The 14,270-nt window shown below is 34.7% G+C and overlaps 1 protein-coding gene across 1 annotated transcript in view; it reads left to right on the plus strand.

Moving 5' to 3' along the window:
* Window positions 1-270: 270 nt before the first annotated feature.
* The window catches only part of SMC1 (structural maintenance of chromosomes 1), a 551,991-nt gene continuing 537,991 nt past the window's right edge, over window positions 271-14,270 (plus strand). The window contains exon 1 of the mRNA XM_090412308.1: window positions 271-500. Within this exon, the coding sequence (XP_090268434.1) occupies window positions 392-500 (109 nt within the window). The 5' untranslated portion in view covers window positions 271-391. The remainder of the gene's footprint in view (window positions 501-14,270) is intronic.

Raw genomic sequence — 14,270 nt, forward strand, 5'->3', positions numbered from 1 at the left:
TGTTTTAATATTAAAACCTTTTAACTTAAATCTCGGTTCTAGTCATTCAAATCTTAAAAAAATAAATAAATAAATAAAAAATAAATAAATATATATATATATATATATATATATATATAACAAAAATTATACATAAAACAATAAAAATATATAAAAATTTAATACAATATGTAAAATTACATATATATGTACATACACACTTTTACTTTGGTGGCAGTGTTTAAAACATGAATTGTACATAGGTCTAGACTCCCGCCATTTGTCAACAAAAAGTGGTTTTGCAATGGCTTGCCATGTGTTTATAGTGTTGACGGTTACGTAGTAATTCATTGAATGAATAAAATATGCTTCCATTATAAGATATGTTTATAAATTTATTGACTACAACGTTATGGGTTACTTGAAACATATCGAAGTGGAAAATTTTAAATCGTATAAAGGAAAGCAACGAATAGGACCGTTAAAGCCGTTTACAGCCGTAATCGGGCCAAATGGATCGGGTTTGTTTTTTTAAACTTTCACATGAAATATCAATATTTTTATGTAATGTTTATATGTTGTGGTGAAGGTCTTTGTTTTATTTTTAATTTTTCTATGCTTGGTGATATATTATGATTATAACATATTGATAAATATGTATATGATGCAAATAATTTAATATTTAGTAAAGAAACATTTTATACGCAAACACATTTTTTAATAAAAATTATATTTCCTTCCAGACCTTCAGTATTTCTCGGGATATGTAATCAATACTTCGTTTTGCTTCTCTATTTTATTTCTATCTCTGTATTTACTTCTCACTGTATTTTAATACCTTTACACATGAGGAAACAGTTTGTAATTTTTCATTCATTGTGGTTGCAAAAAAAAAAAAAAAAGAAAGAAAGAAAGTAAATTCACCAACTACTTCATTAATTCATAGTGCAGAACTTATTAAAATCCCCCAGGTTCATTTCAAATCCTACTGGGTTGTTGTATTTGTGACTTCATGTAGTAGAAAATTTTCATTGCTGGGTGGGTAGGAGATTGGCAACCCAGTTGCTAGAAACTTGGAAATTACTGTATTTGATTTCTGGAATAGGGATTTTGGACACTGTTTAATTCTACCCCGCTCGTGGTTCTAAATTTGTTATATGTTTACAAGCTTTCACTGGTAAACCTTTCATAAAAATAAAATTAATTTATTAGAAATAATATGAAAATACTAGCAAGCAATGCATTGATGGTAGTGCTGTTGTGTGTATTTGGAGAATTAAGTAGCAGGGGAGATGGTAAAATGTGTGTGTGTGTGTGTGTGTGTGTGTGTGTGTGTGTGTAGTAGAGTGGTGTAAAGTGCCCATCTATGATGAGGCCTTGGTCTCCTTCTAGGTGTCAGGTAATAATAATAATGCTTTGCTGCTGTCATGCACTGTTCTATGCATAGTTATCTACTAGGACACAGATATATTGTTACATGTATGTTGGTTTGCTATCAGTAACTAGCCTTCTCTAGGCATGATAATTATAGTCTGTGAACGAGGACCAAGCACAGAGAAAACTCAACTGTGTATTGTGTGACAGTAAAAATGTACAACTGCAACTGTTTTCTGAAAACTGAGAAATCAGTGAAACCACATGAGATATATATATATATATGCATTAAGTGAGCATCATCAGAATTGCATCAGTTATGTCGATTATGTCAAGCAGAAACACCATACAGATAAACATGATGCAGATAAGAAAACAATATCAAACTACAAAAAAAAAAAAAAAACCAGTAACAATAATAAGGAAACAATTCACAAATGCATGAACAATATCACCCAAATCTCCCACACCCACTTATAAAATGAAAAAAAAAAAAAGGCTAATACCTCAAATATTTCAATATATTTAATTTGTATGGAGGAAGATGAAATGTTAAGTATATCCATAGCATAAACGTTACAAAAACAGTGAAGAAATACTAACAATATTATTGACATCAAGAGGAATCTCAACATAAACATAACAGAAAAAAAGAAAAATTAACCAATAAGTGAAGAAACACTAATGTTTCAACGTTACTAAATGCTGGCAAATGCAAGAAAAATAATTACAGAATGCAACATTGAAAGCTAACCTGACTTTCATATTCAGTGAAACCAACATATCATGCCAAACCATTGTCAAAAAATGTAAATTCGGAAGTGCGTGTACCAAGAACTTCCAACATGCCACCAGACACATCTGTCCTGCAGCCCTTGATAGACCTTTTAAAGTCAAAGAAGCTACCATATCGCCCCATCACAAACATAAATACTCACACCATTAACAGAAACCAGTGTCAGAAACATGAGTATGAAGAACTAAGCACCTCTGGCTTGCTACCTTTCAGAGTTAAATCTAAACTTTTAAAGTCATTGAAACCAACTTATCACCCCAGGAAAAACAAAGTCAATATGAAAATAATATAAACAAGGAAAAAAAGAAAAACAAATCAATAAAAACATTCTTAAAAAAGTGATGAGTTGTGATAACAAAGACACAGTCATACTAAAAAAACACAATACTAGAAAAAAAAAGCCTGTAAAAATATAAATAAAACAAACCTCACGTCCATAGGAATGATTAATGCACCACCATTCCAAACATCAAAAACAATCTCAGTGAGGATAATGGAACAAACCAGAAACATTATTTCTGGTAATATAACTCAATTGATTATTATATAATCATATAATTTTATTGACCTCTGAGTGATTGGAAAGCAGCAGCAGCTTTTGTATACTCCTACAAAAGTAGGAGTATACAAAAGTGAAATATGCAGGCCAATTTTTTTTTTTTCTGTTATAGATTCTGGTACAACAGATTGCAGTAATAGTTCAATGTTTTGACATACTTGGCAGAAAGTGGACATGATGGTCGCCAGTTCGGTACAGCAAGACCCATGAAAGTATAATTTAAAAATAGAGAGAGATAAAGGAGGAGAACATCTGTATGAAAGTGATTGGAATTAATGTATGCGTATGTGAAAGAGAGTTGGAGGGGGGCATCTGTTAAGCTCACTGTCTTCTTCTGAATAGCATCAGGTATTTATAGGAGGTTTTTAAATGCACCATCCTAAATGTGAGAATAGTATTCTAAAATTGGGTAGCAACAGATAAAAATCCCACCAGTTATTTCTCGCCAGTTGAACAGGTGAGAAATAACCTTTTAATTGGAAACTGTGGGGATTATGTATGTGATGTGCTTGTGAGGCAAGATTAGAGGTGTAAATTGGCCTCTGAAGAGAAATCTGATATTCAGTGGATCTGTGCATTATCAGAAGTAAGGAAAAATTCACTATGCTGTGCTCACCTCTGTTGGAGAATGGCAAGGAGATAAGGTTTATGGCATTGGTTATGAGTAATCTTGATGGGATCACTTGTATGCTACAGGATTTTTGCCATTGTCAAATGAAGAAGAGGAATGGAGTGTACTCTCATCCAAAACTGATCAGTTTCATCACCAATGGTAGAGTCCCAGAGTACTCTAGCATTTGTGGTGAAATGTTACCAGTCTACCATTGTCATCAACTAACATCATCCTCCTGTGGTGATTCTTTTTTCTGCTTGCGATATATTGAAAGAAGGCACTAGGATTTTTCTTGTCTTGATTGGCTAATTTCTGCTCATATTGCACTTTTGCTGCCTTTCTTAGCCAAGTTATCTTTCTGCCTGCCCTTTGTACCCTTTATGTAACTGATTATTACCAACAATCATCTTGTGTTGCTTTCACAGTGCCTTCTTGCAGATTTCATGCTTAATCCCTTCATTTGTCCATTTTACTTCTACCTTGTTTAACCCTTTTGTCTTTGGAATATACTCAGGCATTGTTGCTGTTAAGTAGCTCTTGATCACTGTCCAAGCAGCATCTGTCTTGTTTCCACTCAACTCCTCTTTCCGTACTATAGCTTCTGTTTGTCTCCTAAGCTTTTCATAATCACTGTCCCTGTTAGTTCCACACATATATATCTTCCTCGCAGAAGTTCTCATATGACTGACAGCAACCTAGGCGATCATTTCATGGTCACTCTTGCCATCTGGGAAAAGATTAGGCACTGCATTAGCAAGTACATTCTCTGATGGTATGATCGGATCTAAGACTCTTGACCTTTGTATTTCCTTTGTCACATATTTCCTAAGACAGTTCTCCTTTAAGTACTCAAATTCATTTTCCTTATTCCTTTAGGCTATCTTTTCATTACAGTCAATCTTACCAGAATTAAAATCATCCATGATGATCACCCTTCACTTGCTCACTAAGTCAAGTTGGTTATAGATTGCATTATTTCCACCATTAACCATGCTACTGGCCAGGATGTATATATATATACGTCCAACTTTCCATGGATGCGAAGTGCATATTAAAATTGTAATACCATTGATATTACATTGAAAAAGATGATGGATACGAAGCGTATAAGGATGCGTATTTGATCCATAATGGCCAGTAAGGTGGTTAACACTCCCTGGCCAATAGCAACACCCAACTAAATATCTTGTCCTGCCAATCTCCACTTCACATCATACTACTTCCAAACCTCTGCCACTATTTTCCTTTTGTATCTCAACTTTGTGCAGGTATAATTTCCCTGTTGTCATCAGCAGCGCTCCTCTCCCCATGAAAAACAACAAACCCTTCTATTGCCATTCATGTCAGGATGTAATTCTCTCTCTCTAATTATGTTTCACATATTTCAACTGTTTTTTTGCAGGCAAATAAACTCAGTTAACACAATAATTTCATCTCCTTTATTTCTAGTGCTCTTGGCATTCATAAATAAGCATAGTAATTAATTTCTTGATATATAACCAGTTCTGTCCATGCCACCCTTCATCTGTGGCTTGTCACTTTCTTGCTTACCTTTACCCTTCATCCCATACATCTCCCCAGACTCAACTACTCTCCCATGCATCCCAGGCCATCCCATTCCTTTTCCGACCATCCCCATACATGCATTCATTACTGCTTTCAGAATTTACTCTCGTTACACTGTCTCTCTCTGTTCCTCTCATTTCTCTCTCCAACTTGCATTCTTGTTCTTACATTTTCATCTCTCATATTACTCTTAATTTCCATTCACAATCACATCGGTCTCATCTTGTCCACTCTCCCACTTATTTACATCACCTGTGACTTCTGCTGATACCTTGTTCACATCATTCACTGCACTTGCAGCATTAGCAGTCTTTCTAGATGACTCACACCAAAACCATTTGCAATCCATCACTTTATAGAATTCCGTTCATCCCTCAAACTCATCTCATAGATTCGCATACTGTTCTCCTTTCTCTTCACATATTTCCACTAACATACCATTCATGAATTTTGTTCTCTGCTTTAATTCATCATTATCATACTTGGGCAACACGCTATCTACTCTTCCTACTGCACTGTTGTTTTACTTTCCTCAATAATCTCCTGATATTCATCCTCACATTTTCCCCATGCCCAACCAGTTCATTTGTCCCTATTACCAGCCACTAACTTTCATGTTTACTTCTCATATCCAGAGCTTCAGTTATCCTGTTTGTCCTCCTTCCTGGAAAACAGATCTTATGCAGTGCTTCTCTTCAGTCATTTATTACTTTGTTTTCCCCACTGTTTCATTTTATTATTTCGCACTCTTCCATTAGTATCCACCATGCATCTAATATCATTTTGTGTATGCCTCAGCTCATTTCTTATTGTAGTCATTTCATTTTTCAATTCTTGCATTCCAGCATTTGTGCTAGCTTTCATATTGGCATTTGCTCCTGCTTGTGCTCCATTGGTCAGGCTTTTTTCTGTTCCCCCAGCCATGTCTGCTTTTTGCTCTGTCTATCATGTTTACTTCTGTTTTCTCAGTTATGCTCTTTTTGCTTTTTCAGTTATTTTCATATTCACAATCACATTCTCTGCATTTATATTCTCTCGCTCAGTCTTTTAACGGATAAACACTGGCCTCTTAGCCTGAGTTGCCTTGCCTCTGTAAATCCAGATAAATCAAACCATCTAACTGATACTGTTCTCAGCTTTCTCCTTGTCACTAATTTTCATCTTTTGTCTAATATTTTTATTTCTCATTCTCAACTTTAATTTAAATCACTGCAGTCCATTAAAATATCACTTTCTACAGACCCTTACTTGCTCACTTTTCTTTTTCAGTCTTTCAATAAACACATCTGCTACATTCACACGCGCACACACACACACACATGCATACCACGTGCAGACAAATTATCTTATAGAAATCTACACCATTCACTATCCTCAATTTTTGCACCATATATATATGGTTCTCTAGTTCTAATCACAATTTTGCTTTCATTAATTTTAACTATATTAAACAAATTTCTCTGTAAAACTTACTAACAACCTTGATAATTACTAAGTATTCAGTTCCAGTAACACTAATACATTTTTGGTGAAATGCATACAATTTTTCAAAAATATAACTTATCTTTGTTTCATCAGTTCTACTACCGGTCTTGTACTGATTATACATAGTGCCATCTTATTTTGTTCTTCCCAAGAAACAAACACCATCCTTTGAATCCTAATTTTCCTCAAAACTCACATATATTTGTTTTCTCCAGTCTCTGATCAGTGGTCTGCTTGTAATTCAGCTTACTGATAAAACTGATTTTGAACACTGTCTTGTATACCACCTAACTTGGTTATTTGGCTGATTTCTTCCTTGTTCCATGTAATAAGGTGCACGCATCTGACTTCCTGTCACACTAACCCAACTTATTCCATTATCTATTTCCATTTTCCATATTTAATATGTCCTCTTTGTTAAAAATTGTGCCTAATTAGCTAAAATGTGTAACATATTCTATAGGTTCAGTACTGAGACTTATAGTTCATAATTTCTCTTTTCCTGCCTACTTTTGTAGTTTTGGTCTTTCTATTGTTGATGATTTGTTACAGAAGTTATTTAATTTGTCTGAAGATTTGTGGCAGATTTTTTGATTGTTTGTGAGGTTAATATCATCTGGAGTCCAGAGCTTACCATAACATCTGTTTGAATTCCAGCTTAACATTCTCATGCTGGGTAAACACAAATTGTGTTGTTCAGTATTTGGATTTCATACTTCTGTTCTTCCATCTGTTGAGCATGTGACGAAGTGTCAAGTTGCTTTGGTTGTAATTCCAAAGAAACATAGCCACAGCCCTCTATGATATAGTCTGTATAGTTTATAAAGAACAATGGAGATGGTATGCAATATATAATTTATATATATATATATATAAATTGCTATGGTAAGAGCATTACTCCCATCATCTGAGATTTCACTATCATTTATCACCTCACCTTATGCATGATATAACATTATACCATTCTTCCTGTATATCCTTTAATTCTAACTGCTGATTTGCAAGTTATGTATTTTTCTGTATAAGGCTCCATTTACACCTACATACTTAAGTGTCTGGAGCTGCTTTTTTCTTCATGTTACCTTATAATATGTTATTCGAGATCAGTGAAACTTAGTGATCTTTGTTACATTCCATGCTTTTGCAACTGTTCATCATAATGCAAAAATCTGGTCATGACAATCCATGTTTGGTGTAAATAGCTTGTTCTTCAGTTTTCTCCATTCAGTAATTTTTTCATGTATACATACAAGTATTCAGTAAGTAAAAATTCCCTTATACGTCTCATCAAGTTTCATTTCATTCTCTCTCTCTGTGTGTGTGAGAGAGAGAGAGAGAGAATTGTTATGGTAAGAGCATTACTCCCATCATCCGAGATTTCACTAAGCTAAGCTTTATGGATTATAATGTTGTGACCACTGGAAAACTGTCATTATCATCAGCGGTCCTAGCAAACCTTGTTTGCTTACATTTGGATAAAGGATGAAACCAAGAATATAATGAAATATGGTGGTATGGTAGCTTTGCAGTGGAGCCTCTGTAGTTCAGTCAGATTAGACAAATACCAACTGATAAACTCTGTCTTTGAAAAATCCTTAGAGCTGGAAGTCACAGGGAGTCAGATCAGGTGAAAGAGGTTGCCATGCAGTGGGAAATGCACAGCTGATCACCCTGGCTTCCATGAAATGTTCTTGAAGAACCTGCTGTACAGATTGACCGATGCATGAAAATGACTGAATCCACGCACAGGCACTGTTGTAGCTGTGGCACAACAAAATTGTTTATCATATCATTGATACCTATTGGCAGTAACTGAGCAGGTTACAGGACGACCACAGACAGTAACTTTGGGTGAATGCAAAGGAATTTGTTGGATTACATGCGGGTTTTGCATAACCCATATTCGGCAGTTGTGGATATTCACATTATGTTCAGTTGTAAGTGAGCCTCATCTCCACACAAAATCATCCATGGCCACGCAGTGTCCAACTCCACTCGAGCAAGGAATGTTCAAGTGAATGCCATTCAACTTTTAGTCCTGCACACGCAACTCCTGTGCCAGGGTTATCTTGAATAGGGAGAAATGCAGACCTCTTACATAGAATTTTCCAGAAAGTTGTGTAAGGCACATCGATGTGTCTTAGTTCAACACTTGCATTGCAGGAATTAATGCTGTTATTCATGGCCTACTCAACAATGTCAGTAGCAACTTCATTCCCTTGTTATTAACTGATTGGTTTGTGACCTATGCTGGGTTTAACTCCCAATGATCCTGTTTCTGCAGAATGACTAATCATTTGTCACTGAGCACATGGAAGTAGTGGACCTCATCGACATTTGTTCAGGCGATGAAATAAGTGCCATTACTTACCAAGGCAACTTGGCATGTACCAGGAGGGTACCTGTCGAGTTGCGTGATATGCAAACTCCTTGCATTTGGTGTTTACAATGTCCCCTGGTGGTGAATTTTGGTACTATTACCTCCCCCCCCCTCGGATATTGCTTCCTCATGATGCATATAATCTTGCAAAGTCTTGCAAATTTGGATCAGTGGATGGCACTCCTCAAAACCTTAAACAGGAATACTTTCATTTTGATCATCCTGTACATGCATTACATATTTACAATGCTCTCTCTCTCACACACACACACACACACACACACACACACACACACACACACACACACACACACACACACACACACATATTAAAATATATTAATTGATATACAGTGGTGCCTCGTAGTTCATATTTAATTCGTTCCAGAAACCCATTCGAACTATGAATTGTTCAAAGTCCGAATCAAGATTTTACATAAGAAATAATGGAAAGTGAATTTAATAATCCGTTCCCATATCCAAAAAATTTCAATAATTTTTTAAAATTTTATTTATTTTAGGTTTTTTAATGTTAATAACTAAGAAAAAATTAAACAAAATAATCTTATATTTATTTTATTAATTTTAATTATTATAACAAAAATAACAGTGAAGAATATTTTTTTAATATAAAAATTACAAAGAACGAAAATTATGCTCCCGTTGTTAAGTGTCTTCTTTCTGCTTCTTAGCTGGAGTTGAGAATGCTGATTCACGTTCTCTTTTTTCTGCAGAGAAGAATCTATCTAATACTGTTTGGCGCTGACTATTTTCTTTGATATTTTTAAAATAACTCATCACATTGTCATCGAATAAGTTGATATTCCTGGTCACTACTGTCTTATTAGGGTGCCATTTTTCCACAATAGCTTGTGTTCTAACCCAAGCAGAGAACAATTCTTGAAGGTCGGCATTGGAAATGCATCCTTTGGCATCCTTCTCTTCCATAAAAATTTCTTTTTCCACTTCTTTTTGTTGTTGATCGTGAAAATGTTGAAGCTCTTCTGTGCTGAGTTCAGTTTTATGATCATCTATTAACTCCTCTACATCCTCATCACTCACCTCTAATCCCATAGCTTTACCTAAAGACACAATTTAATTTACAACAGAATCTTCTTCACAACTTACTACTTCACTGACTGAAAAACAATCTGGCCAGAGTTTTTTTGCCAAGCAGAAATCATTGTTTTAATAGAAATTTCTTTCCATGCCTTATTGACAATCCTTAAGCAATGAAGAATGTTGCAATGCTCTTTCCAAAATTCTTTAAGAGTCAGTTCTGTGGCATTGGTTATTCCAAAGCACTTTTGAAGCATAGCCTAAATATACAGTTTTATGAAGTTTGAAATTACTTGCTGGTCTATGGGTTGTATGATAGAAGTGGTATTAGGTGGCAAAAACTTTATCTTTATGAAACTGAATTCACAACTAAATCCTCCTCTAAATTTGGGGGATGAGCAGGAGCATTGTCCATCACTAGAAGAGCTTTTAATGGTAGATTTTTTTCAGTAAGATAAGCTTTTACAGTGGGAGCAAATTCTTGATAAATCCACTCAGTGAAAAACTCTGGTAACCTATGCTTTCGTGTTGGCCCTCCACATAACACCAGATTTGCTCTTTATGACATTGTTCTTTTTAAAAACGTGTGGATTTTCAGAATGATAAACGAGCAAAGGCTTTATCTTACAGTCTTTACTAGCATTACCACAAAGCAGCAAAGTAATTCTATCTTTCATAGGTTTATATCCCGGTCCGTCTTTTCTTCTTTTGTGATATAGATCCTTTTGGGCATTTTTTCCAAAAAAGACCTGTTTCATTGCAATTAAAAACCTGTTGAGATACAAATCCCTCACTATCCACGTAACTCCTTAAAGTTTTTACAAATTTGTCTGCTTCTTCTACATCGGCACTTGCAGCTTCTCCGTGCATGACAACACCATGGATTCCAGTTCATTTTTTGAATTTATCGAACCAGCCTCTACTTCCTTTAAACTCCCCATTTTCAGTACTGGTCTCAGGTGTGTGTTTCTTAAGTTCACTATGCAGATGTTTGGCTTTCTCACAAATAATTATCTCAGTAATAACATCACCACATAATCGCTTCTCGTTTATCCACACTAAAAGGAGTTTTTCCATCTCTTCAATTGGAGGTCAATGTTGTCACACCTTTACCCACATTTGCTGCTTTTATTGCTTCCTTATTCTTAAGAATGCTACTTATCGTTGACTTTGACATTTTAAACATCGCCGCCAGATCCATCAAGCATGTACCACTTTCGTGCTTCATGATAATTTCTTTTTTCATCTCAATTGTCGATACTACAACTTTTCTTTTAGGTTTTGTTCTTCCTACATTCTTGGATGGCATGGGCAATAAAAAAAATGCCAAAAACAGTTAAAAATTCTTTACACAAACGTATCGTGCAGTGACTAGGCTGTGTAAAGTAAGGGACAGCGGACTGCACAGTGTGTGTGTGTGAGACACACTGCGCAGGCACGGGGAAGTGAGTGAGGGAAATTAGTGAAGGGAGAAAGCATGCCCAATGGCATGCCGAAACTGTCTAATGCTATATGACTGAGTTCCTGAACTATAGTTCGAACTACGAATCAGATTTCTTGTATTCTCAAGCGTTTGAACTCTGGAACATTCGAAGTTAGAAGCATTCAAAGTACGAGGCACCACTGTATCTAGACGTGTTTCAATCTACACTGATGCATACAGTTGCAAAAAAAAAAATAATAATAATAACGAAATAAATAAATAAAAAATGTTAGCAAATTTAGATCTGATTTTGAAAAGGCTAAATGGTTGGAATCAAGCAGACACACTAACCATTTGGTCTGGTTGGCTGAATAGTTAGTGTACCATTGGCATAGTTCGCCCACTGATTAGAGGTCCCTCGACACCTCTGCATGTCAGAAAAAGGAGAATCCATTCCGATAATAGGGTAATCAATCTGTCTTCTGGGATGTGTTTGTTTATTATTACAGGTCGGAAAATTTAGCTTTTCTTTTACGAACATTGTAGTTTTTAAAGTGTAACTATTTTGCTTGTATAACAGTTGGAAAAATGTATAGAATATTAACAAAATTTAAAAAAAAAGGTATAGCATAAAACAAAAATTTAATTAAGCTTATTTTTAAGAAAGTTTTCTATAAAATAAAAATAATTATACAGAAAAACAGAAATTTTTTCAAATGAACTTAGATATTTTAAACTTACAGTTTAGAGAGCTGAGACTCTTTAATGTCCTAAACCGATTAATTATTTATGACTTGTTGTGACTCTTTTAACAAACCCATGCAAAACAAGGTTGGAAAAAAATACCATTATCAAATCCTTTTAATCTTCATAGTCATCTGAATCGGTGTCCGAATCGCCATCACTTTCACTTAAACTGATCACCAAAGGTTCGCATAATTCTTCGATAATTCTGTCTCTGTCCCAATACATATTTTCCAATGAGGTGACATGAAAGCAATATTTTCCCCAGTTTTGAACTGTAATACTTTCAATCGCCTGTTCTGAAAGCTTAAAAAGTTTCGACATGTCAATATCTTCAGTTACGTTGTGATGGCGAATGAAACTTTTCACTTCTGCCCAAACATACTCAGTAGTATTAATATTGCAATGATATGGTGGTAGCCTCAAAGCTAAAAATCCATGCTCTTTGAGCATCATGTCGAATTTAAATAGTTTAGTTGTGGGCAAGTTTCTTTTGACCAAATTAAGCAATTCAATTTTTCGCATATCTGGGGAATGAGAAATGTTATTTGCAGAGAGCTAATCCATAAAAACTTGCTTCTTATTAGACCAATTTGGAACTTTGTTTGATCGAATAGAGTGATATGAAGTGTTACCAATTATAACAACAGCATTTTTAGGAAGGTTTGGAATCAGTTTTTCTTCTGCCCACTTTTCAAAGATCGTACAATTCATTTGTCTATGGTAATTGGCTTTGTATAGTAAGTTTGAATTCGGTAAAAAACCCGTTTCTCCACCCGCACACAAAATTATTATGCGCCGCGAGGCAATTCCGGTTTGTAACACTCCACATTCTTCTTTAGACTGCCAACATTTTCCATAAGTTAAATTACTATCAATCCAAGTTTCATCTAGATACACAATCGGTTTTTTCTCCTCCCTGAAGTATTTTCATGAAGTATTTTCCTTAAAGTTTCTCTTTTCCAAGGAAAATTAATTTTTTCTTTAAGGACAGGAATCAATTTCGGAACAACTATCACTCTTTTCTCAACCACGTAAAATTTGTGAATAGTTCTTCTTATAACGTCTACATCAAAATCATTCAAAGCTATGGTTTCAATGGTTTTCTTTACTCTGGCACTTTTTTTTTTTAGGAGATTTAAATTTTGGCTTACCTTCACCTTTTGATTCCCTACGAATTCTTTTAACAGTCGACCCCGATACGCCCGCAATTGCACTTGCATGTTTTATGACTTGAGAAAGGGGAACAAGGAGACGATTCTTTTTCGCAGAATGTCAGCACATTATTCAATATTCTTTTGCAAGCGTTACTGAAACGTTTAACAACAGAACTTGTTGACTGTACTGGATCCATCATATAAATTAATAACAAAAAAAAATGCAAAAAAGCGACAACAAAAATCAAGCTAGTACTACAAGACAGACAAGAAAGCACGTGATTTCGCATGTTGGTGACCAATTCATACATCCTTCATTTCTTTCTGTCCTTCAGCATGAATCCACTATTCTTGGCAAAATGCCAAGGAGAGATCTACAAATGATGGGCAAACTATATGGATGTTTATGATTTCTTTCAGATGGGAGATGAATTTTATTGGTGTAAGTAGCTTGAAAAAATTTTTTTTTTGGTCTCTAGAGCCGATTATCCAGATTATGTGAATAAATAAATAAATAAAAAGAAGATGAAAACCTTAGTTCACCCATGGTATTAATATACTATAGGTTTACAACCTTTCATGGATGGGACCTGTATAAAATAAAAAAAAATACAAAATTATGTAGAAATATGAGATATTAAAGTTTCCTTAAAGTCAAATACATATAGAAACTTTTAAAGTTTTTGAAATTTGATCATAGAGCTTATCAGAATACAATCCTCAGCATCAGAGTAGTCTTAGCTTGCTCTACTTAAAAGACACAAGTACTGCTCGGGCACTATATATATATATATATATATATATATATATTCACCTTTTATTAGTGCATTTGGTAAAGGTTTCGATTTAACAAATATCACTTTAATGTTGCAAAACTGATTGGTTTTGTAGAATTGAATTGGCTCATTTTGTAGGCTGCTGTATTAGTATATTATGTTATCAAACTGGCAAAACATGGAAGGTTAGTTTGAATGAATAAGAAAAAAAAAAACAACTAGAAATTATTAGAGGCCATCTCACCGCTAGGGATTTAGGTGCTTAGAATAAATATCTGTAAAGAAATCTGTTGGATTGAAAAGCTTTCTTCTGAAATCCAAATAATTTTTGGTAATACTTCTATTATACTGTGGTATTA

This window comes from Typopeltis vanoorti, chromosome 2 (assembly GCF_054136105.1).
Source record: "Typopeltis vanoorti isolate ZY-2024b chromosome 2, IOZ_Tvanoo_1.0, whole genome shotgun sequence".
NCBI classification, from domain to species: Eukaryota; Metazoa; Arthropoda; class Arachnida; order Uropygi; family Thelyphonidae; genus Typopeltis; species Typopeltis vanoorti.